General features: G+C 41.4%; 1 protein-coding gene across 1 annotated transcript in view; it reads left to right on the forward strand.

Moving 5' to 3' along the window:
• The window catches only part of GLRX3 (glutaredoxin 3), a 45,136-nt gene that overhangs the window by 2,466 nt on the left and 16,581 nt on the right, over positions 1-26,089 (forward strand). Inside the window, exons 2-4 of the mRNA XM_030569858.1 lie at positions 8,565-8,673; positions 19,520-19,594; positions 20,307-20,508. Of these exons, the coding sequence (XP_030425718.1) occupies positions 8,565-8,673; positions 19,520-19,594; positions 20,307-20,508 (386 nt within the window). The remainder of the gene's footprint in view (positions 1-8,564; positions 8,674-19,519; positions 19,595-20,306; positions 20,509-26,089) is intronic.

Raw genomic sequence — 26,089 nt, forward strand, 5'->3', positions numbered from 1 at the left:
CCCCCCCCCCCCCCCCCCCCCCCCCCCCCGTGGAGCCCAATCTGGGACAAGTGCTCAGAGTATGCTTGACTTTCATACAAGACAGCCAAGAATGAAGCAGTGTCCATCTTCGATCCAATAGCTCAGTAGTTAGTGCACTCACATGGGAGATCCATGTTCAAATCCTTGCTCCAAATAAGGCGGTGTGGGAAATTAAACTTGTTTCCTACATTTTGGTTTGTGCTTTAGGCACTGGGGTACTGGATGTAATGGGGGTATCATCCCTCCCTTTCTCCCCCTCAGGCATTAGGCATAGCAGGACTGAGCATACATCTCCTTTGTGTTTATCCAGTGATCCCCTCTCTGTGGAGCTGGTAGCCTGAACAAACAGAAAATTTGCTAGAGAATTTTACAGCAGAATTTTGACAAAATTTAAGGATTAATAGAAACATTTCCCTAGCCTAAAAAAATATATTTTTTTATAAAACAAATACCTGTCAGTTCTTACAGAGCAGGGATTCTCAAACTGGGTGTCATGACCCCTCAGTGGGTTACGAGGTAATTACATGGGGGGTCGCGAGCTGTCAATCTCCACCCCAAACCACACTTCACCTCCAGCATTTATAGTAGTGTTAAATGTAAAAGAAGTGTTTTTAATTTATAAGGGGGGATCTCACTCAAATGCTTGCTGTATGAAAGGGGTCACCAGTTCAAAAGTTTGAGAACTACTGTTATAGAGTAACTACTGGAGATCTGACAGTGGTGGTGCTGCATCGGTACACCTGGGCCACTGTAAGGTCTCTAGTGTAGACATAGCCTTGTACTGCTAATTCAGTTACTTTTTGAACAGTTACTGATTAAACAAAACAACACATTTTGGGAAATGTTGATTTCACCAAAGGTTGAAAAGATAAATATTCCAATGAAACTGATTAAATGGTTATTTGATTATACATATTTATATTTACTGGCAAGTTATATTATGGAATAACTGCAAACTTCATAGTATGTTTATGGAAAAGTTTTAATTAAATCTTTGTTTTCAGAGTGGCAAAAATGGTGGTGAATTAGTATGATGATATAACAAGAATTAAGCAGTCATAAATCTCCATGTTAATTCTAGTTTTGACTAAATGATATGTTAAAATGGTGACACTGTATTGAAAAAAATGTGCTATGTTAGAAAGTGACTGAATATTTGTAATTTAAAGATTGTTTACATTGTAGCACAGTACAATTATAAACCCAAATGTAAATAGCATCATAATAGAAGATGGAACCATCACCTTTAGAACTGCCTATTGGGCGAACATTGTATCATCACTTTCTGTACTGGTTCTGGAATATATGGAACAAAATCCAAATATTTTATGTTGTGCAGTGCTTTCTCAAGCATAACTCCCTCCAGTCCCCTCCTTTACTTAAGAGGGAGCTGTAACTGCAGTATTTGGCCTTAAGTTAATTCCCGAAAAGTTTTGTAGACAGTACATGGTGTATATAGCTATATTTTTCTCTGGACTCAATTAAAGTAACAGGTGTGATATATAATAGACTAAATAACAAAAACAAGACTAATATTAAAACAATATTGGAGGTCATCCCCATAAAGCATCCCTCATTGCAGGCTTTTTTTTCCATAGCAAGGGAAAGGAAGTTATGAAGGACACACATAACACAACCCCCCCCACAAAAAAAAAATTCCTGGTTATCGCTGATGACACCAGAGTCAAATATGTACTGCCTTGAGTTCAGTGTGCACTTTGCCTGAAAGTGCACCAATAACTCCAGATACAGTTGACCCTCTTGATTTCCCCAGTGTTTTGAGTTACTCTATCTTGCCATTCTCTCATGCTTGTCTAAAAAGTTTAGTACTGAAAGGCAGATTAATTGCAACTCAGTTTAAAACAAAAAATGAAATATGAGGAGTAAGCATTCTGTTTTCACAATATTTTCATTAAGTGCACATTAAATTAAAACAAATTGCAATATTAGTAACATGGTCAAGGATAATCTTGTCAAATAATTACTGTTCCATTCAAAAGGGCTAGAATTACTCAGCCATGTGGTTCTTACTCCTGTACTGCTCACAAGGTGACACTCATCTGATAAGATGTACCCCTACCATACTGATTAATTTAAATTGGACATGTGGGAAATTCTGCTTGGCAGCTCAGGAAAGAATGAATTCTCTGCTGTGCTTCAGTAGTGGAAAAGAAAGTGTATCAAATTATTAAATAGCATTTTGGGCTTAATACATTGTTTAGTATCTAGCTATATTGCTATATACGTCTTTTTTCCCCTTTGATTTTTATTTACTTTTTTTCACACTGAATTGAAGGACTTCATTTTCCCCTTACAATTTAGCAGATCAAGATCCACCACATGTGTTTCAGGAATTTCTTATAGTGTCCAAACAAGTATAGGATTGTTGTTGCAAATACAGACTGGAACAACTGCATTGTAAATTGAATTTCTGGGAAAACAAATTTTAATAATTTAATTGATCAGAACATTTTATGCTGTATGTTGCTCCATAACTAATATAGTGGTAGGACAGAAACTTGAAGTCAAGTTGCTCCTATATTTAATTTTTTTTGGTAATGCTTCTGCTTTTGGTGTAAAGTCTTGGAAGTAGTGATTATGGCTTTCTCATCTTCTTAGTGTTTGTTTACACCTGAAAGTAGCAGGTGTTGGAAAGGAAACCTACATTTCCTTGGCTTTAAACATTAGTACTTATACTCATTATTTGGGCCCTGATCCTGTGCTGAGACTCATAGGTCAGAAGGGACCAATATGATCATCTAGTCTGACCTCCTGCACAAGGCAGGCCACAGAACCCTACCCATCCACTTTTATAACAACCCCTAACCCAGGACTGAGTTATTGAAATCCTCAAAATTGGTTTGAAGACCTCAAGCTGCAGAGAATCCACCAGCAAGCGACCCATGCCCCACGCTGCAGGGGAAGGCGAAAAACCTCCAGGGCCCCTGCCAATCCGCCCTGGAGGAAAATTCCTTCCCGAGCTGCATTGACTCCAGTAGAGTCCTGTGTGGGCTCAGGGGTCATTCCACATCATTGTGTCTTTTTTTTTTTCTAGCTAATAGAGGTCCTGGTCTATGATTAGAGCTCATAGGTGCTATGGCAATATAAATAATAATTGTCAATATAGGGTTGGGGTATTGAACAGCTTTGAGTATAATGTATGGGTTTGCAATGTGATGTTTGATATTAAATTCCTTAATGAGTTAGTATTTTGCCTATTATAAAACAAAATTATAAATTATTGTACAGCTTTCAATGGCATAATGTTTGGTATGTCTTGTGTTTTTTATACATTCAGAGTATTATTAAGAACTTATTGTAATTTCAGATATATCAGACATCTTAATGTTTTTCAACTTTGATGTCAGTAGTATTTCTCAGAAATCCATATTATGGGAGAAGTCCTTTATCTTGGGTAGTATTACACAGCCTTCACTAAAGAAGTTGGAATTTATATTCTTGATTAGTTGTCCTGTTCCGCTATATTAATCCTCCTTAACTATTCACTTATTCTGCTGAAAATGGTTTAAGAAAGCTAACAGTAAAGCATAGGAATAACCATATTGGAGCAGGTCTCTGACTGTGATCTGTACTGGATGTTTTTGGGGAAGGTGTAAGAAACCTTGTTGTGGACAACTATTGAATAACTGGCCCACAGACAAAGTTTCTCCCTAGTTCTCATTAGTTAGAAGTTAGTTTATGCCCTGAAACATGAGGGTTTATATCACATTTTTTTTAAACTTCCTGGCTGACATAACTCTGAATGTTCTCATTATCCGTGTAAATACCCATTTTTTTTAAACCTACAAGTTCTTGAGCCCAGTGTCTGGTGGCTTTGAGTCCAAAGGGTAGCTTTGTGTTGTGTGTGTCGGAGGGGGTTCTGTTTTGCATCTTTCTTTATCTTGTATACTCCTCATCTCCCTTCTTATTTGTTGTCCCCTCTAAACTTAATTCTTTTACCTTGGGTTATTTCACCCCAGGGAGAACTGGAGTGGGGCAGGAATAATCTATGCTAGGAAAAGCACAGTTTAGCCAATAAAAGGTGCATTTGCGCTAGAAATTCTTTGCTGATGTGATATACCTATACTGATAAAGGGCTCCTAGATTAGACCTGCCCTCCCAGACAGAAAGAAGAGAAATATTAATGAGGGAAGTAGATCCCGTAGAGTCCTTGACATATGTAGGTAGAGAACTGGGGATCCTGGCATGGGGAAGGGAGTACATAGAGCCTCTTGTATGAGGGCATTCAGAATCCCTGTAATAGATGTGATGGAGAATGTGGGATTCTGGTATGGCAGCAAACAGAACTTCTGGTGAGGAAGGCCAATTGGGGACCCTTGCTGTGAGAAGAATAGGTGTGAGGGAGAATGGAGCCTTGGTATTGGGTTGGGGGAAATGGGAGCCATAGAGATTCCTTGGCAGGATGGAAAGGGTGGAATGGGGGTACATACAGAGCCCCTCGCATATGCAGAAAGAGTGTGGGAGGCTGCTTTGGTGAGAGGAGGGAATGGAGAGCACACAGGACCCTTTCCATGGGGGAAATATAGGGGACTCTGTTATGGCAAAGGAAGGGGGTGCACATAGAGACTCTGGAATGAAGGGATGTGTGGGGGCATTGCAGGGAGTCTCTGCAATTGAGGAGAGTGGGAATGTGGCACACGGAGTTTGTGGAGGAGAATGGAAGGGATGCAATGAACTTGGCTTACAGAAGCAATGAAGTGTGTTGTGTGTTTTCCAGATTATTCGTTAAACCCAAATGTTTTGTCACTGTAATCGTTAGTGCCTTCAGTGCCTATTTGGCTGAGCTTGCAAGGCTTGACAATCATAGACTCATAGACTCTAGGACTGGAAGGGACCTCGAGAGGTCATCGAGTCCAGTCCCCTGCCCTCATGGCAGGACCAAATACTGTCTAGACCATCCCTGATAGACATTTATCTAACCTACTCTTAAATATCTCCAGCGATGGAGATTCCACAACTTCCCTAGGCAATCTATTCCAGTGTTTAACTACCCTGACAGTTAGGAACTTTTTCCTAATGTCCAACCTAAATCTCCCTTGCTGCAGTTTAAGCCCATTGCTTCTTGTTCTATCATTGGAGGCTAAGGTGAACAAGTTTTCTCCCTCCTCCTGATGACACCCTTTTAGATACCTGAAAACTGCTATCAGGTCCCCTCTCAGTCTTCTCTTTTCCAAACTAAACAAACCCAATTCCTTCAGCCTTCCTTCATAGGTCATGTTCTCAAGACCTTTAATCATTCTTGTTGCTCTTCTCTGGACCCTCTCCAATTTCTTCACATCTTTCTTGAAATGCGGTGCCCAGAACTGGACACAATACTCCAGTTGAGGCCTAACCAGCGCAGAGTAAAGCGGAAGAATGACTTCTCGTGTCTTGTTTACAACACACCTGTTAATGCATCCCAGAATCACGTTTGCTTTTTTTGCAACAGTATCACACTGTTGACTCATATTAAGCTTGTGGTCCACTATGACCCCTAGATCTCTTTCTGCCATACTCCTTCCTAGACAGTCTCTTCCCATTCTGTATGTGTGAAACTGATTGTTCCTTCCTAAGTGGAGCACTTTGCATTTATCTTTATTGAACTTCATCCTGTTTACCTCAGACCATTTCTCCAATTTGTCCAGATCATTTTGAATTTTGACCCTGTCCTCCAGAGCAGTTGCAATCCCTCCCAGTTTGGTATCGTCCGCAAACTTAATAAGCGTACTTTCTATGCTAACATCTAAATTGTTGATGAAGATATTGAACAGAACCGGTCCCAAAACAGACCCCTGCGGAACCCCACTTGTTATACCTTTCCAGCAGGATTGGGAGCCATTAACAACTACTCTCTGAGTACGGTTATCCAGCCAGTTATGCACCCACCTTATAGTAGCCCCATCTAAATTGTACTTTCCTAGCTTATCTATAAGAATATCATGTGAAACTGTATCAAATGCCTTACTAAAGTCTAGGTATATCACATCCACCGCTTCTCCCTTATCCACAAGGCTCGTTATCCTATCAAAGAACGCTATCAGATTAGTTTGACATGATTTGTTCTTTACAAATCCATGCTGGCTATTCCCTATCACCTTACCACCTTCCAAGTGTTTGCAGATGATTTCTTTGATTACCTGCTCCATTATCTTCCCTGGCACAGAAGTTAAACTAACTGGTCTGTAGTTTCCTGGGTTGTTTTTATTTCCCTTTTTATAGATGGGCACTATATTTGCCCCCTTCCAGTCTTCTGGAATCTCCCCCGTCTCCCATGATTTCCCAAAGATAATAGCTAGAGGCTCAGATACCTCCTCTATTAACTCCTTGAGTATTCTAGGATGCATTTCATCAGGCCCTGGTGACTTGCAGGCATCTAACTTTTCTAAGTGGTTGTTTACTTGCTCTTTCCTTATTTTCTCTTCTAAACCTACCCTCTTCCCGTAAGCATTCACTATACTAGACATTCCTTCAGACTTCTCAGTGAAGACCGAAACAAAGAAGTCATTAAGCATCTCTGCCATTTCCAAGTCTCCCGTTACTGTTACCCCCTCCTCATGGAGCAGTGGGCCTACCCTGTCCTTAGTCTTCCTCTTGCTTCTAATGTATTGATAAAAAGTCTTCTTGTATCCCTTTATTCCCATAGCTAGTTTGAGTTCATTTTGTGCCTTTGCTTTTCTAATCTTGCCTCTGCATTCCTGTGTTATTTGCCTATATTCATCCTTCGTGATCTGACCTAGTTTCCATTTTTTATATGCCGCCTTTTTATTTTGTAGGTCACGCAAGATCTCAAGGGTAAGCCAAGGTGGTCTTTTGCCACATTTTCTATCTTTCCTAACCATCGGAATAACTTGCTTTTGGGCCCTTAATAGCGTCCCTTTGAAAAACTGCCAACTTTCCTCAGTTGTTTTTCCCCTCAGTCTTAATTCCCATGGGACCTTGCCTATCAGCTCTCTGAGCTTACCAAAATCCGCCTTCCTGAAATCCATTGTCTCTATTCTGCTGTACTCCTTTCTACCCTTCCTTAGAATTGCAAATTCTATGATTTCATGATCACTTTCACCCAAGCTTCCTTCTACTTTTAAATTCTCAACAAGTTCCTCCCTATTGGTTAAAATCAAGTCTAGAACAGCTTCCCCCCTAGTAGCTTTTTCAACTTTCTGAAATAAAAAGTTGTCTGCAATGCAGTCCAGGAACTTATTGGATAGTCTGTGCCCCGCGGTGTTATTTTCCCAACATATATCTGGATAGTTGAAGTCCCCCATCACCACCAAATCTTGGGCTTTGGATGATTTTGTTAGTTGTTTGAAAAAAGCCTCATCCACCTCTTCCGCTTGATTAGGTGGCCTGTAGTAGACTCCCAGCACGACATCACCTGTGTTTTTTACCCCTTTTAGCCTAACCCAGAGACTCTCCACCCTTCGGTCTCCTATGTCCATCTCCACCTCAGTCCAAGTGTGTACATTTTTAATATATAAGGCAACACCTCCTCCCTTTTTCCCCTGTCTATCCTTCCTGAGCAAACTATACCCATCCACACCAACATTCCAGTCGTGTGTATTATCCCACCAAGTTTCAGTAATGCCAATAATGTCATAGTTGATGGTATTTTCTCTTTTTTGGATGTAACACGATAATTTTTAACTCCATATATAGACATGCTCATTCTGGAATAAAAGTCCTTAGCTCTGCTTATCCTTGTAATACAGTTTTAAATTGTTCACATCCTAAAAGAGAGAGAAGAGGAGAATAAGAGTGGTGGGGAGGAATGCTGAGATATGGGAGACTGCTAGGGCACACAGAGCCCTTGGCATGGGAAGAGCGGCGGGAGGGGGGTTGCAATGAGTCCCTGAAATAGAGGGGGATCAGCAGGTGGCACACAGAGTTTGTAGGGGGTAATGAAGGGATGCAAGGAGCCCCTGGTGTGTGCAATAAGCTCAGCCAACAGAGGCAACAAAGTGTGTGACCCCCTAGTGAGTAATCGAGGTCTTTCTGCCTGCTTCAGTTGTTGCTCATTCTTTGTATGTGATGCTGCATTCTGCTAGAATCAGGTTTGGTAGCAAAATGTCAAGCTCCTTGTAACTCGGTTGCTATTTTATTAATTCTTTTTTATGTTGCATATTTTACCAGTGGTATTTGTTTTTCAGCAAACATCTCTAACCACCATTCTTCTAAAAACATAAAAAATTGGGCAAGGCTTTGTAACTTTTTCCCTTTTAATGCTCCCCCCATCCCTATGCCTTCTGTGCTCTTAGTGTGTTTTTTTTTTTTTTTTGAGTTGTGATAACCTTAGAGTGGATAACTTAGTTATTTACTATGAGTTCATCTTATGTCAGTTATTTTCCCTTTTTTTTTTGTATCCAAAGAAGTATACTCTTTCTGTCTTCTTTCTATCCTGCAATGTGTATTAATTCATGTAATATTCATTGTTCTGTTATAACTAACCATGCTTTTTGTAGTCAGTTATTCTTCATCAAAATAGCATTATTTTAAAAAATCATCTCTGTCTATTAATATATATCTATCTGTGTTTTGTTTTGTCATAGGTCTCTTGTAGTTATCCATTTTTGGGCACCATGGGCTCCTCAGTGCATTCAAATGAACGATGTCATGGCTGAGTTAGCTAAGGAACACTCACAAGTTACATTTGTGAAGGTAAGTCTTCATGTCCAGATAGTAAAGGCCCTTTTAAAGATAGTAATGCAAACTAAAGTCAAATGCTAGGGGACTATTTCTACATAAAACGAACTTCAGAAATAGATTTTTTTTCTCTGATAACTTCTGTGAGGTGGAAGCTGAAGCTTTTGTGCTGATTTGAATCCTAATGAGTTCAACTTCAGCAAGAATCAGTGTCAGAAGTTGCATAAACTAAACTGTGGGTGAAGTTCATGGTGTATTGCTGGCGCTTAAATAACAAGTTAGTTGAATATTCTTGCATTTAAAAATGCAGTATATTGGCACTTTAATAGGATGTTACTTCACCTAGTAAATAGGTTTTTAAGTTTGTCTGTGTACTTGATGTGACTTGCAGTGACGCACCACGCAAGTACTGTAATTAATTGTGTAATAGCCTGATCTCTTTAATCCCAGGGATCTGAGATTAAGCTAGCAATACTGCTCTTTTAAGATTTGCTAGAGCTTTGATTTGTTTCAGTGACACTGCTCGTTAGGCAAGTAGATTTTCCTCTGGATTCATTTAGATACTCTAGTTGCTTTTCCAACCATTACTAAGAGTTTGCAGAAAGATAAATTTAAGTCTGTATGATGTTGTCATTCTAAGCATGGCATGTTGAACAGCAGTAAGTAAATGAGACGCAATATTTTTGTGAGTTCATCTGCATATCCCAGGAATAGAATCACTGTAGAAAAAAAAATTAATGCACTAGATCTGCATGCCATTCATTTTAAAACAACTTTCTCTTGTTAATGAGACATTTTTGTGATTATGAGGGCAGGGAGTAATGGAACAACCAGCTGCGTGTGTGTGTTTTAATTTGATTTCTTACAGCCTTTATGTTTTGTGTGTTTTTAATGACTCATCTCACAGTTTGGCATTTTCTTTTGTAAAGCAGAAAGATAGATCTGTTTTTAATTGTGTTAATTTACAAAGCTATTTTAATTAGAATATCCTAAAATGTCAGTTTTCAAAATATTATACATTGTTTTTGTTGCTTTTCTAGTGCTGCTATAGTTTATGGTAGGCCAAATTTTTTTGAAGTCTCAGCTGTCACTTGATTGTGCACCTTTAATGAATATTTATTTTAATGGTATGGTTCATTGGACAGTACATTGCAAAATAAAATTACAATACCTGTCTTGTAAACACATCCAGACTACAATACGTAAGATGAGTCTGTTAAAGAAAACAAGCTATAAGCAGATTTGAATGTCTATTGACTCAGTAGTTTGGACTCTGACTGATACTAATTTAATATTTTGGCTTCATAATTAAAAGCATAGAACTTTGTCACATGTTCTGGAATAGCCAAGCAATCGAACTTCAGATCATTTAATAACAATTTAGCTAACCTACCAAGTTAATTTTAAGTACCTAATCAGGAATTGTGGACTGCCTTGTAAGTCACATCATCAGTTTTAAAATCCATTGTTTATAACAAGTGTAACTTCTTCAAAACCTTCTTCAAAATCTTGAGCAACCTTTTTAAATGTGATTAAAATTAAGACTGCACTATTAAACACAAGTTTATATTAATTTTTTTAAAGATGACCACAGAATAAATTTTAATTTTAACCAAGCCACAAGGTTTAAAATGTGACTTGTGTTCTCTATCTTAAAACGGTCTGAAATTTGGTGGATGGACCAATAACAAATTCAGTTTTATAAAATAAGTTGTGTGAATGAACTTCATTAAAGTGAAACAAAAACCATCAAAGTAACTAGGAAATGAGCCACCAAAAGAAAAAGGAATAAAAGTTCAGTATCATATAACAATGATTCAGCCATTTGCAGGAGATCAGAAAATAAAAATATATTGACAGATTTTGTTTCTCAGTTAATTCTTGTGGAGATTTGACTGTGGTTGAACTAGGGATGGAAGACTCAGAATTAAAGGTCATAGTCTGGTGCTGCTTGGCCAAATACAGGATAAGCCAGGTGAGGGAGATACTATAAAGATCTGTTGTGCGCATCAGACAATCTTATGATTCAATCAAAAACTACAGGTAGAACCTAAAGGAGCTTATTTAAAAACCAGTCTCAAAAATCTCTGTGTGATAGCCTGGCAGAATTCCAGTCATGGCTTATTCTTTAGGTTATTGTTCATAAAGTTAAGCTGTAGTTCCATTCCCTTTGCATATTTTTCCGAAATCTTTAGAAGTATTTTTGAGAGAAGGAAATTTTGAATGTCTACTTGATGATGATGCTCACATCATTGAGTGCATAAGGACTGCTTGTTTTGGTGAAGGTTCAAACCTGACAAGAATTAACTTGAGAGCAAGAGAAATTTAAGGGGCCTGATCCAAAGTCCACTGAAGACTCCCATTGATTTCAGTGGGCTTTGGATTAGGCCCATGTTGAGAAAGAAAATCTTTGATCCTTCTCTGGAGCCTTCATTTCTTTGATTGCCTACAGCAGGGGTGGGGAACCTTTTTTCTCTTGGGCCATTGACTAACAAAAAAAAAAATCAGTCATGGGCCACACACAGCCCTGTGATTGGGGAAGGCTCAGGGCTCCCCCATGCAGCAAGGCGAGACAATTCTCACAGCTCCAGCCCTGTGGAGGGGCGCTAAGGCTCGCGGCTTCCCTTAGGCTCTGGATTGGGGTCAGAAATGAGGGGTTCAAGGTGCGGGAGAGGGCTCTAAGCTGAAGCAGGAGGTTGAGGTGTGGGAGGGGGTGAGGGCTGTGGCTGGGGGTGTGGACTCGCGTGGGGCTGGGGATGAGGGGTATGGGTTGCAGGCGGGGACTTCTGAATGGGGCCAAGGGGTTTGGAGTGTGGAAGTGGGCTCAGGACTGGGGTAAGGGGTTGGGGGCAGAGAGTGGGAGGGAGTTAGGGTGTGGGAGGGGGTTGGGGTATGGGTGTGGGTGCAGGGCCTGGGAGGGAGTTACGGTGTGGGAGTGGGTTTGGGATGCAGGCTCCGACCAGGCAGTGCTTACCTCAGGCGGCTCCCAGTTGGTGATGCACTGAAGCTAAGGCAGTCTCCCTACCTGCCCTGGCTCCACACCGTTCCCGGAAGCAGCCGGTGTGACTGTCAGATTCGGCCCCTAGGCGGAGGCGCAGCCTGGTGGGTCTGCATGGTTGCATGTTGCCTGCACCTGCAGCTCCCACTAGCTGCAGTTCCCAGCCAATGGGAGCTGCGGAGGTGGCGCAGGGAGCTTCCCTGATCACACCTGTGCCTAGGGGCCGCAGGGACATGCCGGCTCCTTCTGGATGCTATGCACCACCGACCAGGCTTTTAACGGCCTGGCAATCCTAGCTTGCCCTGTAGTGGGGCAATCCCACGCTTGTGGCTGTAGCCCCATGGTGGGGTGCCGAGGCTCGGGGCTTCCGGCCCACGGCACAGAGACTTGCCACGGGCTGAATGAAATTAGGCAGCGGGCTGGAGGTTCCCCACCCCTGGCCTGTGGGATTCATAGATTCTAGGACTGGAAGGGACCTCGAGAGGTCATCAAGTCCAGTCCCCTGCCCTTGTGACAGGTCCAAATACTGTCTAGACCATCCCTGATAGACATTTCTCTAACCTACTCTTAAATATCTCCAGAGATGGAGATTCCACAACTTCCCTAGGCAACTTATTCCAGTGTCTAACCACCCTGACAGTTAGGAACTTTTTCCTAATGTCCAACCTAAATCTCCCTTGCTGCAGTTTAAGCCCATTGCTTCTTGTTCTATCATTAGAGGCTAAGGTGAACAGGTTTTCTCCCTCCTCCTGATGACACCCTTTTAGATACCTGAAAACTGCTATCATGTCCCCTCTCAGTCTTCTCTTTTCTAGACTAAACAAACCCAGTTCTTTCAGCCTTCCTTCACTGGTCATGTTCTCAAGACCTTTAATCATTTTTGTTGCTCTTCTCTGGACCCTCTCCAGTTTCTCCACATCTTTCTTGAAATGTGATGCCCAGAACTGGACACAATACTCCAGTTGAGGCCTAATCAGCGCAGAGTAGAGTGGAAGAATGACTTCTCGTGTCCTGTTCACAGCACACCTGTTAATGCATCCCAGAATCATGTTTGCTCTTTTAGCAACAGCATCACACTGTTGACTCATATTTAGCTTGTGGTCCACTATAACCCCTAGATCCCTTTCTGCTGTACTATTTCCTAGAGAGTCTCTTCCCATTCTGTATGTGTGAAACTGATTGTTCCTTCCTAAGTGGAGCACTTTGCATTTGTCTTTGTTAAACTTCATCCTGTTTACCTCAAACCACTTCTCCAATTTGTCCAGATCATTTTGAATGTTTACCCTATCCTCCAAAGCAGTTGCAATCCCTCCCAGTTTGGTATCATCTGAAAACTTAATAAGCGTACTTTCTATGCCAATATCTAAGTCATTGATGAAGATATTGAACAGAGCCGGTCCCAAAAGAGACCCCTGCGGAACCCCACTTTTTCTACCTTTCCAGCAGGATTGGGAACCATTAATAACTACTCTCTGAGGCCTGGTCTACACTACGCATTTAAACCAAATTTAGCAGCGTTAAACTAAATTAACCCTGCACCCGTCCACACAGCGAAGCCCTTTATATCAATATAAAGGGCTCTTTAAACTGATTTCAGTACTCCTCTCCGACGAGAAGAGTAGCCCTGAAATCGGTATTGCCATTTCGGATTAGGGTTAGTGTGGCCGCAGTTCGACGGTATTGGCCTCTGGGCGGTATCCCACAGTGCACCATTGTGACCGCTGTGCAAAGCAATCTGAACTCAGATGCACTGGCCAGGTTGACAGGAAAAGCCATGCAAACTTTTGAATTTCATTTCCTGTTTGCCCAGCGTGGAGCTCTGATCAGCATGGGTGGTGATGCAGTCCCAAATCCAAAAAGAACTCCAGCATGGGCTGTACGGGAGATACTCGATCTGATCGCTGTATGCGGAGACACATCTGTTCTATCAGAGCTCCGTTACAGAAGACGAAATGACAAAGCATTTGAAAATATCTCCAGGCTATGATAGACAAAGGCCGCAGCAGGGACTCAGCACTGTGCTGCGTGACAAGAGTAATGGAAATCCAAAGAATGAAATGGACACTTATGGAGGGAGGGAGGGGGGACTGAGGACTCCAGCTATCCCACAGTCCCTGCAGTCTCTGAAAAGCATTTGCATTCTTGGCTGAGCTCCCAATGCCTGAAGGGTCAAAAACATTGTCCGGGGTTGTTCAGGGTATATCTCATCAATTTACCCCCCCTCGTTCCCCATGAAAGGAGAGGGAAAAAAAAAAATCGTTTCTTGACTTTTTTCAATGTCACCGTATGTCTACTGCATGCTGCTGGTAGATGCGATGCTGTGATGTTGAACAGCAGCATCCCCTGCCCTTCCTTTCCTGATGGCAGATGGTGCAAAACGGTGGAAAACCGTCCTCATCATCCTGTGAGTGCTCCTGGCTGGCCTCGGTAAAAATGGGAGTGACTCCTGGTCATTCCCGGCAGATGGTACAAAAGGCTTGGTAACCGTCCTCATCATAGCAGCTGGAGGCTGAGCTCCATCAGCCCCCCCCCCTTTTCATGTCTAAAGAAAAGATTCTGTACTCCCTGGACTATCATAGCGGGAGGCTGCGCTCCTCTCCCCCCTACCCTTTAATGTTCTGCTTGGACTATCATAGCAGCTGGAGGCTGCCTCCCTCTCATTTTATCTCGCTAAAAAGTCAGTGTTTCTTATTCCTGCATTCTTTATTACTTCATCACACAAATGGGGGGACACTGCCACGGTAGCACAGGAGGGTTGGGGGAGGAGGGAAGCAATGGGTGGGGTTGTTGCAGGGGCACCCCCAAGAATGGCATGCAGCTCATCATTTCTGCAGGATCTCTGGGGCTCTGACACGGAGCGGCTGTGCTCTCTGGTTCTCTAGTACACTTGCCCCATATTCCAGGCAAGACTGACTCTATTTTTAGACAAAACATAAAGAAGGGAATGACCCATGGAGTCATTCTCATTTTTGTCCATGGGCCCCTGGCCAACCTCAGCGAGGCCAGCCAGGAGCACCCATGACAGCAGCAGATGGTACAAAAGGATTGATAACCGTTATCACCAATTTCTAATTGCAAATGGTGCAGAATGACTGATAACCATCATCTCATCGCCAGTTTACAATGGCAGACGGTGCAATAGGGATGGTAGCCATCTCTGCTACCGTGCAAAGGCAAATGAATGCTGCTGTGTAGCACTGCAGTACTGCCTCTGTCAGCAGCGTCCAGTACACATACGGTGACAGTGACAAAAGGCAAAAGAGGCTCCATGGTTGCCATGCTATGGCGTCTGCCAGGGCAATCCAGGGGAAAAAGGGCGCGAAATGATTGTCTGCTGTTGAAGGAAAGATTGAGTGATGACATTTACCCAGAATCACCCGCGATACTGTTTTTGCACCATCATGCATTGAGATCTCAACCCAGAATTCTAATGGGCGGGGGAGACTGCGGGAACTATGGGATAGCTACAGGATAACTACCCACAGTGCAACGCTCCAGAAATCGATGCTAGCCTCGGTACATGGACGCATACCGCCGAATTAATGTGCTTAGTGCTGCCATGTGCACTCGACTTTATACAATCTGTTTTAAAAAAATGGTTTCTGTAAAATCGGAATAATCCCATAGTGTAGACATACCCTGAGTATGGTTATCCAGCCAGTTATGCACCCACCTTATAGTAGCCCCATCTGAGTTGTATTTGCCTAGTTTATTGATAAGAATATCATGAGAGACTGTATCAAATGCCTTACTAAAGTCTAGGTATACCACATCCACCGCTTCTCCCTTATCCACAAGACTATCAAAGAAAGCCATCAGATTTGTTTGACATGATTTGTTCTTTACAAATCCGTGCTGGCTATTCCCTATCACCTTACCACCATCCAAGTGTTTGCAGATGGTTTCCTTAATTACTTGCTCCATTATCTTCCCTGGCACAAATGTTAAACTAACCAATCTCTAGTTTCCTGGGTTGTTTTTTATTTCCCTTTTTATAGATGGGCTCTATATTTGCCCTTTTCCAGTCTTCTGGAATCTCTCCTGTCTCCCATGATTTTCCAAAGATAATAGCTAGAGGCTCAGATACCTCCTCTATTAGCTCCTTGAGTTTTCTGGGATACATTTCATCAGGCCCTGGTGACTTGCAGGCATTTAACTTTTCTAAGTGATTTTTAACTTGTTCTTTTTTTATTTTCTCTTCTAAACTTACCCCCTTCCCATTAGCATTCACTATGTTAGGCATTCCTTCAGACTTCTTGGTGAAGATTGAAACAAAGAAGTCATTAAGCATCTCTGCCATTTCCAAGTTTCCTGTTACTATTTCTCCCTCCTCACTGAGCAGTGGGCCTACCCTGTCCTTGGTCTTCCTCTTGCTTCTAATGTATAGATAAAAAGTCTTCTTGTTTCCCTTTATTCCTGTAGCTAGTTTGGGCTCATTTTGTGCTTTTGCCTTTCTAATCTTGCCCCTGCATTCCTGTGTTGTTTGCCTATATTCATCCTTTGTAATCTGTCCTAGTTTCCATTTTTATATGACTCCTTTTTATTTTTTAGATCAAGCAAGATCTCGTGTTTAAGCCAAGGTGGTCTTTTGCCACACTTTCTGTCTTGCTTTTGGGCCCTTAGTAGTGTTCCTTTGAAAAACTACCAACTCTCCTCAGTTGTTTTTCCCCTCAGTTTTGATTCCCATGGGACCTTACCTATCAGCTCTCTGAGTTTACCAAAATCCACTTTCCTGAAATCCATTGTCTCTATTTTGCTGTACTTCCTTCTACCCTTCCTTAGAATTGTGAACTCTATGATTTTATGATCACTTTCACCCAAGCTGCCTTCTACTTTCAAATTCTCAACGAGTTCCTCCCTATTTGTTAAAATTAGATCTAGAACGGCTTCCCCTCTAGTTGCTTTTTCAACCTTCTAAAATAAAAAGTTGTCTGCAACGCAGTCCAAGAACTTCTTGGATGGTCTGTGCCCTGCTGTGTTGTTTTCGCAACATATATCTGGATAGTTGAAGTCTCCCATCACCACCAAATATTGGGTTTTGGATTATATTGTTAGTTGTTCTAAAAAAAAGCCTCATCCACCTCTTCCACCCGGTTAGGTGGCCTGTAGTAGACTCCTAGCATGACATCACCCTTGTTTTTCATTCCTTTTATCCTAACCTAGAGACTCTCAACACTTCCGTCTCCTATGTCCATCTCCACCTCAGTCCAAGTGCGTACATTTTTAATATATAAGGGAACACCTCCTCCCCTTTTCCCTGTCTATCCTTCCTGAGCAAGTGGTACTCATCCATACCAACATTCCAATCGTGTATTATCCCACCAAGTTTTGGTGATGCCAACAATGTCATAGTTGTATTTATTTATTAGCACTTCCAGTTCTTCCTACTTATTACTCATAGTTCTCGCATTTGTATGTTTGTGTAAGATACTGATTTGATCTTGCCTCCCTGTTTTGCCTTGACCTTTCTTTCTCTTTGCCATTATGGCCCACGTTCCCTCCTATTTCTGATCCATCTCCCAGGTCTCCCATGTTCCCCACTTACTTGTGGGCTTTGCTCACCTGTCCCTATCGAACCTAGTTTAAAGCCCTCCTCACTAGGTTATCCATTCTGTATCCAAATAGGTTTTTCCCCTCCTCGAAAGGTGAACACCATCTCTGCCTAGCAGTCCTTCCTGGAATACCATCTCATGGTCGAGGAAGCTAAAGCCCTCCTGGTGACACCATCTTTGCAGCCAGGCATTCACCTCCACGATGCACCTGTCTCTGCCCAGGCCCCTACCTTTGACAAGAAGAATAGAAGAGAATACCACCTGCGCTCCAAACTCCTTCACCTGTACTCCCAGAGCCCTGTAGTCACTCTTGATCTGCTTAGTGTCACACCTGGCAGTATCATTTGTGCCCACATGGATGAGTAGCATGGGGTAGTAGTCAGAGGGCTGGATAATCCTTGACAATGCCTCCGTAACATCTTGGCTACTCTCCCCTGGCAGGCAGCGTACCTCCCGAGATGAAATGTCAGGGCAACAGATGGGCACCTCCGTCCCTCTCAGAAGAGAGTCTCCGACCACCACTGCCTCACGTTTCCTGTTTGCAGCGGTGGCAGCAGACCTCCCAGCCTTAGGGGTACGAGGCTTCTCCTCCTCTATTGTAGGGGGTGATTCCTTCTCTCCTGTGTCAAAAAGAGCATAATGGTTAGCTATTACTATGGTGGGAGGGTTCGGGGCAGGGGTGGTGAACTGCCTGCTGCCAGAAGTAACCAGCTGCCAGTGTTTACCCTGAGCCATCTCTTACTCCACCAGTGGTGGGTCAGCAGTCCTGTGTACTGAGACAGCTACCTCAGCTGTCTCCACATGGACGCTGTCCAGGAATTGCTCGTGGATTCAGATGCTCCTTAATCTAGCCACCACCTCCTTTAGCTCTCCCACCGGCTGCCTGAGAGATTTCACCAGCAGGCACCTTTCACATTGGATGATCCCCCCAGCCTGGATGTCAGTAAGTGGGAATTGTAAATCACAGTCTCTGCAAAACCACACGAGGATCAGGGTAGAAGCATCCATGCTCAGGCGCTCTGTCTGGCTACAGGTGCAGGTGGAGGAGACAGAAGCAGTGCTGGTACAGGTGTTACAGGTCTTCCTAACCATCATAGGCTTCTCTCTGTCAAACTCCCTCTCACACTCCCCTGTCTGCAGCCCCCTGTCCACTTGAGGGGACGTTGAGCAGATGTAAAATTATTTCCCTTGCATCCAAAATTGTAACAAGATTAAAAGCCTTGTGGGTGTAACAAACCAAAATCTACGTTTACAAATAACACTAAAAAGTTCAAAGCGCTATATAGAGAGAGCCAGAAACTGAATAGTCAATGATATGTTGTTAAAAATGTTAATTTTCTGAACAAGAAATCAGCAACCCTGAATGGTTTTCCAATTGCTGTTGATAAAGCCCCAGTGTACAGTTTGCAGAAAGAGGAGTTGGCAAGGCTTTGTGCACCTGTAAATGGGATCACAGGTTTCTATTTACTATTCCTTGAAATGCATTTATATTCACTATTTTACCACCTTATTTATACCTTTATTTTTCTACTTAATGTCTGCAGCGCTAACAGGAAATCAGCATTTATTGCAATAAACAAATTAAAAACAACCCTCCAAATAACTTTTGTCACTGAAGTCAGCAGCTGAGACAGAATACACACGTCGAACATGGTTAATAAAAAGACTTATATTTGTCTGGTAAAAAATTATCTTCTAGAATTCCAAAATATGCATTTTAATAATGACCAAGCTTCTGGACCAATAGTCTAACAAGCTTTCTACTTACAATCCAGGAGCCTTGCAAGAGTTAAAAGTAAAATTTAGCAGACATCAATAGTTTATTGAAGAAATACTCCTTTTTGCCTCATAATTTGCAGAAGGCTGCAAATGTCAGTCATGATGTACTGCCTCTTGAAATTAGTCAATAGAGCAAACAGCAAGAATTGCTGTGGGCAGAAAATAAGCACTGTAATCATGACATAACTGGGGTCAATGATTTATGGATTTCAATATAGTAGTAGCTGCATATGATTGAAAATTTACTAGGTCACTAGTGCACCAAAAATTTTATTCACAGCCTCTAGGCATCTTTTGAAATGTGCAACAAAATAAAAATCCCTGAACCTGTTTTGACACTGTGCAGGCTCAGTGGATGACATGCCAGCCCAGCGAGTCTCATTTAAATGCAAATGTCTTGTAAACTTTTGCATCAAACTCCTTTTTAAACATACAAAATGCTGAGCAGAACATTATAAAAAGGATTGACATGCACAATCAAAACTGCAAAGAAAATTATGAAAATAAAACCATGTTTTCTCTGACTTTTAAGCTGGAAGCTGAAGCTGTGCCTGAAGTATCTGAAAAATACGAAATTAGTTCTGTTCCAACATTCTTGTTTTTTAAGGTAAGAGAAAATGGATTACATATTACTCACATGAATGTCTGTGTTAAGTTCAGCAGTTCAGTACTAGTAAATTTTCATTCTACTCTTGTTTTAGTACTAAAAAGAGCAGAACTCTCTCTTCTTAATTTTGACTTAATGAAGAAGCTGCTAACAATCTGTGTCTCCGTGTGTGTGTGTGTGTTTTTTTTTAAACCGAGGGCACAAGAATAGCCAGTTCACATAAATGATTATGGAACCCAGTTTTAATATTTCAGAACCTCCTTGAAATGCCTTGGAATTCATAGGTGGCTTTACAATACCTGAGATGCACAAGACTCTTCTCTTGTGTTATGTTAGGCATGGTCTAGTGGGGGTTCATGATTCATTCACTTTTCCGTTTGAATTATTCAGTGTAATGCTTGTGAAGAATTAACAGGTGATTATGCAGTAGAAATAGCACATTTGGTTCTGTTTTGTTAATAATTTTTGTTTATAACAAGTTTTAAGAAGTCTGTTTGGTACAGACAGTGCTATGGCCAACAGACTAGTTTCTGTTTTAGAATTTTGCTGGGATTAAAGAGGTAAAGGGTCAGTATTCTAACCCATTCTGCCTGCTTATCTGAAAACCTATAATATGTAGTGATGGAATACATTAAAACTTCCAATTTTTAGTAGTTTAGAAGACGCTTTTAGTTAATGCTTCTTAACTGAGCTACTCTCTTGGCTTATTCAGAATTCTCAGAAAATTGACAGATTAGATGGTGCCCATGCCCCAGAGCTGACCAAAAAAGTCCAGCGCCATGCAACTAGGAGTACAATTTCAGCTGGCCCTAATGATAATGCAAAAGAGGACCTCAACATGCGTCTAAAGAAATTGACCAATGCTGCACCCTGCATGGTGTTTATAAAAGGATCTCCCCAGGAGCCTTGTTGTGGTAAGGACTTCTTGAAATTTTATTTAATGTAACAGGGCTTGTTTATGTAGGGATTGGTTGCAGGAGTTATATATAGGCTTGTTTGTGGTATGTATCATTAAAGCAGAGGTCCCCAGGCTTTTTGTGGTCATGACCCCTTTACTCTTGTCCATGATGCCCTCCCCCAACCTGGACCTGGCTCCAGAGGGGAGGGGAGGGAAGAGATGCGGAAGGGAGTAAGGAGACCAAGGCTGGGGCTGCAGTTGGGAGCTGAGGCTGGGAGCGGGGCTGGGGGAGGAGCCCCGACTGGAGGTGGGGCTGGAGCAGAGGTGGGGGTGGAGCAGGGCTGGGTGGCGCTCCCTCCCCATCCCCCACGGGAACTGTCCTGGGTCCTGCCGTGCCTCCGCCAAAGTTCCTCTGCACCCCTCTGCACCCCCGGGGGGCACCCCGACAGTTTAATACAGGGACCACTGCATTACAGTATCTGAGCACCTTAAAACACTAATTTATTTTCACAGTCCCCTCATGAAGTTACTGTATTGTTATTTTGTTGCTCCAAATAAGGAACAGAGGGATAGAAAGACTAAGCAACCTGCCCAATTCTCTCTGTACCTGCAGAAGAGGTTACTGCTACCAAAAATCAGTTGAGCACTTCAACACACTTTAGTTCCAGGTGTTTAGGCAGTGACTTCCACCAAAAAGCGGTAGCAAACATGTAGTGTTAAAATCATTTTAATTAAAATAATATTAATAGATTATGGTAAGTTCAGGCCTTAACCTAGGTTATTGTAAAATATAAATTTAATTTTCAATAGTTTTTTAATTTAACTCATCTCTATAATTTAAATAAAAATCACTTTTTATCCAGCCGGACTTTGATACAATTCCTCAAAATTATAATTTAAAAATTAAATTGGTTTTGATAAGAACGCATGTGGATTTAAAACTGGGTAACTGGCTGGAAACAAAGAGCAATAAGTAATAATGCAACAGGGAAGAGTCAGTGTTTGAGAGAGGTTTCTAATGAGTTACCAAAGTGATGACCGTACTTATTTGCTGTATTCTTTAGTGATCAGGATAAGGGTGTATTCAGGAGGTTCATGAAAGAAACCAAATTGAGAAGAGTTGAGTAAATAGTAAAAATGGAGGAAAAAGTACAAAAGGACTTAGAGAAACTGAAAATGGCAAGAACATAAAAAACAAGAATTAAATAGGAACAATGCAAGCTTCAGTACTACACTGGGGTAGAAGAGAGGGAGAGGAAGGTGAAAGTTATTCAAAACACACGAGTTCAGTGGGAGGGAGTAAGTGCAAATGATGAAGTGAGAGGCGGTAGTGATTTGAGTTTGCAATATGTATGGCTACAAAAAATGGTATTTTGGGCTGCAAACACAGGCATCAAGTCCTGGGGCAAGGAGGTATTAGGACTTCTTCCTGTAGTTGTGGTATAATATCGGGAATAGTACTTTCATTTCTAGTCATCATGGGTCTGATTCAAAGCTTGTTAAAGTCAGTGGAAAACTTTCCACCGACTTCAGTGAACTTTGGAACAGACCTGATGTTGACAGATTGGAGGAATTTAGGAAAAGAACAACACAACTGAGCAAGAGCCTTTTGAAGAAGGATTTTAAAGAGCTGACATGTATATCTTGCCTAAGCGGTGACTTATGGATGGGGGAAGGAAGGAATTCTACATGTATTCTGAAGATTAACTTGAGGAGTTGAGTGCAGTAAATGGGAGTGATGTGATGGAATTAAAATAACTTAATCTGAATAGGAGGAAGAACTTTTTGCCAATGAAATGTATTGGGCTGTGAAACAATCGTAAAAGGAAAGTAATGGTGAAAAGTACCATTGTCTGGGATTTTAAAAAGACCAGACAAAACACTACATAATGTACTAGAAGGAACAATCCTGCATTGGCAGGGAGAGACTCCATGGTTTAATAAAGGTGTTTTCAGATTGTGTGATCACTTGGTTGTACACCTCTACCTTGATATAATGCTATCTTTTGGGAGCCAAAAAATCTTACCGTTTTATAGGTGAAATCACGTTATATCGAACTTGCTTTGATCCGCTGGAGCGCGCAGCCCCGCCCCCCTGGAGCGCCGCTTTACCGTGTTGTATCCGACTCCTTGTTATATTGGGGTAGAGGTGTATGTGGAGAGCTGGTTGATCACATGCTATTGGCTCTACCTCCAACAGCTAATTGTATTTAAAGAAAATAATTAAAAAGTCACTTTTACATGTAAACTACTGTTGTGAGTACTGTGGGAATGTTACTGGATTATGGGAGATGAAGTGGTCTGCAGGATCCTGTAAATGGTTCGTGGTTCATGCAATATGAACATCTGATCTGATGTCTTTTTCCTTAAGTCCTATAATGCTGCTACATTTTAATTAGATGAATAAGTCCCACGGGATCATTATGGCAAGGATGCTGGAATAATTTTTACAGTGCGGGTGCTGAGCCATTGAACAAAACTGTAAACCCAGTATATAATGGAAACCACTTCAAGCCAGCATCTCTAGTTCCAACACCTATGGGTTAAGGTAGAAATGGTTTAGCAAGTAACAAACTAAAATTAAACATTCACACCTCCTCCCCCCCATGTTAACTGTACAACTATGTGTGCACTTTAAAATCATATATAAATATTTGCACACTCCTCATTCATATTTCATATGCAATGAAGAATTGAGATGCTTTTAAGCACCTATGTCTTTATCCCAAATAGCATTTTATTTCCCAATAATCTTATTTGTATCACTCACAAATTTCTTGCCTTAGTTATAATATGTGGTGTTTGCTTTGCAAAATATTTCCAGTTTGGTTTTCCCCCAGTATGTTACAGTGAATGGGAGATGGAATGGTTTGATTTAAATCAGTGATTTATATCACAGATTTTAATTGTGGTTTAAATCAGCAAGAAAGAAACCTTGATTTAAATAAATTATTTTAATTTTGTTTTGAATTTGTATTCTTTATTTTCTAAAAGAAAAGTTTATTCTCATCAGTTAGTAACCATTAAAACGTTGGTCCACAGCCAACTGTAGCCTTTACAGTAAATTTGGTACTTTTTTGCTAACCAGCGCATCTACTATATCTGTAGACATATGTTTAAGCAACTATGCAGATTAACATATGTATTCAGATTCTTAGTTTTTACATTTTTCATTATGTTAGAAAATGGCAAATGACACATTTCTTATATGTCATTTATATAGAACTCCGTTGGGGTGAAATTTGGAATGCAATTAAATATACAAACAGCACTTTTAAGTTTTTAAATTTATTAGTTAAGTACCTTAAATGTGCTGGATACAGAAAAACAAAATAAGTTTATTCATACATTTCTTAATCAAAGACACTATAATCTTTAGTTGGTGTATTGAACCTGATTGTTTCTGATCACCATGTTGTTTAAAATTTAGAACTAGAAAGTGTCATCTTCTTACACCTCCTTTTTCGTTCATAGCTTGAAAGAGGAAGCCAAGCTTTCCTGCTTTCTCAGCTCCCAATCTGTTTCCCAACTTCATATGAGCTAGTCATTGGACTGAACTAGTTGAATAAATTGAAACGAAGAAAATATTCTCTTTTACTTGCAGAGGAAGCTATTACTGTCAGCAGCTAGTATAGCACTTCAACGAACTCTGGTTCCCGGTGCTTAGGCACTGACTTCCACCAGTTCTGTGGTTTGACTTCCTCTAAAACATTATTTTAAACTTCCTTTAAAGCACTGGGACACAAATGCCAAAAACTGGATTGCTCAAGAAAAACTTGGATGGGTGGCAACCCTTGTTTAGGTCTTACCATAGGTTGTCATAATTTCAAATTTAACTTTAAATAGGCTTTTTTATAGAGAAAAATGTATTTAAATTAAAGTAAATACATTTTTTAAATTCACTCTGATGGGAGAATATAGATTAGGACTTTTTAAAAAAAATTTTCGTGTTTGTATTTCATTTGCATATACTCAATATGCCAGCGAAATGTCTTAGTTTTCATAATTATAGTGTCAGAGACAGTTACTACTATAGTGTAGTTAAGTAAAAGTTTTCACTTTGACCCTTCTGCTTTAAGAACTTCCTGAAACTTTGAAACCTTTATAAGAACACTCCTTGTATCAAAAAAGCTTGAGGTAGGCATGAGCTTTTGCAAATCGCATGCTGAGCTTTTAAAGATTATATCTGTTATATGTATGTGAGGCTAATTTTAACAATGTAATCATAGAATATCAGGGTTGGAAGGGACCTCAGGAGCTCAGTCCAACCCCCTGTTCAAAGCAGGACCAATCCCCAGTTAAATCATCCCAGCCAGGGCTTCGTCAAGTCTGACCTTAAAAACCTCTAAGGAAGGAGATTCCACCACCTCCCTAGTTAACCCATTCCAGTGCTTCATCACCCTTCTAGTGAAAAAATTTTTCCTAATAGCCAACCTAAACCTCCCCCACTGCAGCTTGAGACCATTATTCCTTGTTCTGTCATCTGAGAACAATTTAGATCCATCCTCTTTGGAACCCCCTTTCAGGTAGTTGAAAGCAGCTATCAACCCCCCTTCATTCTTGTCTTCTGCAGACTAAATAATCCCAGTTCCCTCAGCCTCTCCTCATAAGTCATGTGCTTCAGTCCGTAATCATTTTTGTTGTCCTCCACTGGACTCTTTCCAATTTTTCCATATTCTTCTTGTAGTTTGGCGCCCAAAACTGGACACACTACTCCAGATAAGGCCTCACCAATGTTGAATAGAGGGGAATGATCACGTCCCTCTATCTGCTGGCAGTGCCCCTACTTATACAGCCCAAAATGCCATTAGCCTTCTTGGCAACAAGGTCATACCGTCGACTCATATCCAGCGTCTCATCTACTGTAACCCCCAGGTCTTTTTTTTTTTGCAGAACTGCTGCCTAGCCATTCGGTCCCTAGTCTGTAGCAGTGCATGGGATTCTTCCGTCCTAAGTGCAGGACTCTGCACTTGTCCTTGTTGAACCTCATCAGATTTCTTTTGGCCAATCCTCTAATTTGTCTAGGTCCCTCTGTATGCTATCCCTACCTCCCAGCGTATCTGCCACTCCTCCCAGTTTAGTGTCATCTGCAGACTTGCTGAGGGTGCAGTCCATACCATCCTCCAGATCATTAATGAAGATCCTGAACAAAACCGGCCCCAGGACCAACACTTGGGGCACTCCGTTTGAAACCAGCTGCCAACTAGACATGGAGCCATTGATCACTACCCATTGAGCCCGATGATCTAGCCAGCTTTCTATCCATTCATCCAGCCCATACTTCTTTAACTTGCCATCAAGAATACTGTAGGAGACTGTATCAAAAGCTTTGCTAAAGTCAAGGAATAACACATCCACTGCTTTCCCCTCATCCATAGAGCCAGTTATCTCATCATAAAAGCAATTTATGACTTGCCCTTGGTGAATCCATGCTGACTGTTCCTGATCACTTTACTCTCAGAGCTCTAAGTGCTTCAGAATTGATTCCTTGAGGATCTGCTCCATGATTTTTCCAGGGACTGAGGTGAAGCTGACTGGCCTGTAGTTCCCCGGATCCTTGTCCTTCTGTTTTTTTAAAGATGGGCACTGCATTAGTC

The sequence above is a fragment of the Gopherus evgoodei genome, chromosome 7 (genome assembly GCF_007399415.2).
Source record: "Gopherus evgoodei ecotype Sinaloan lineage chromosome 7, rGopEvg1_v1.p, whole genome shotgun sequence".
Taxonomy (NCBI): Eukaryota; Metazoa; Chordata; order Testudines; family Testudinidae; genus Gopherus; species Gopherus evgoodei.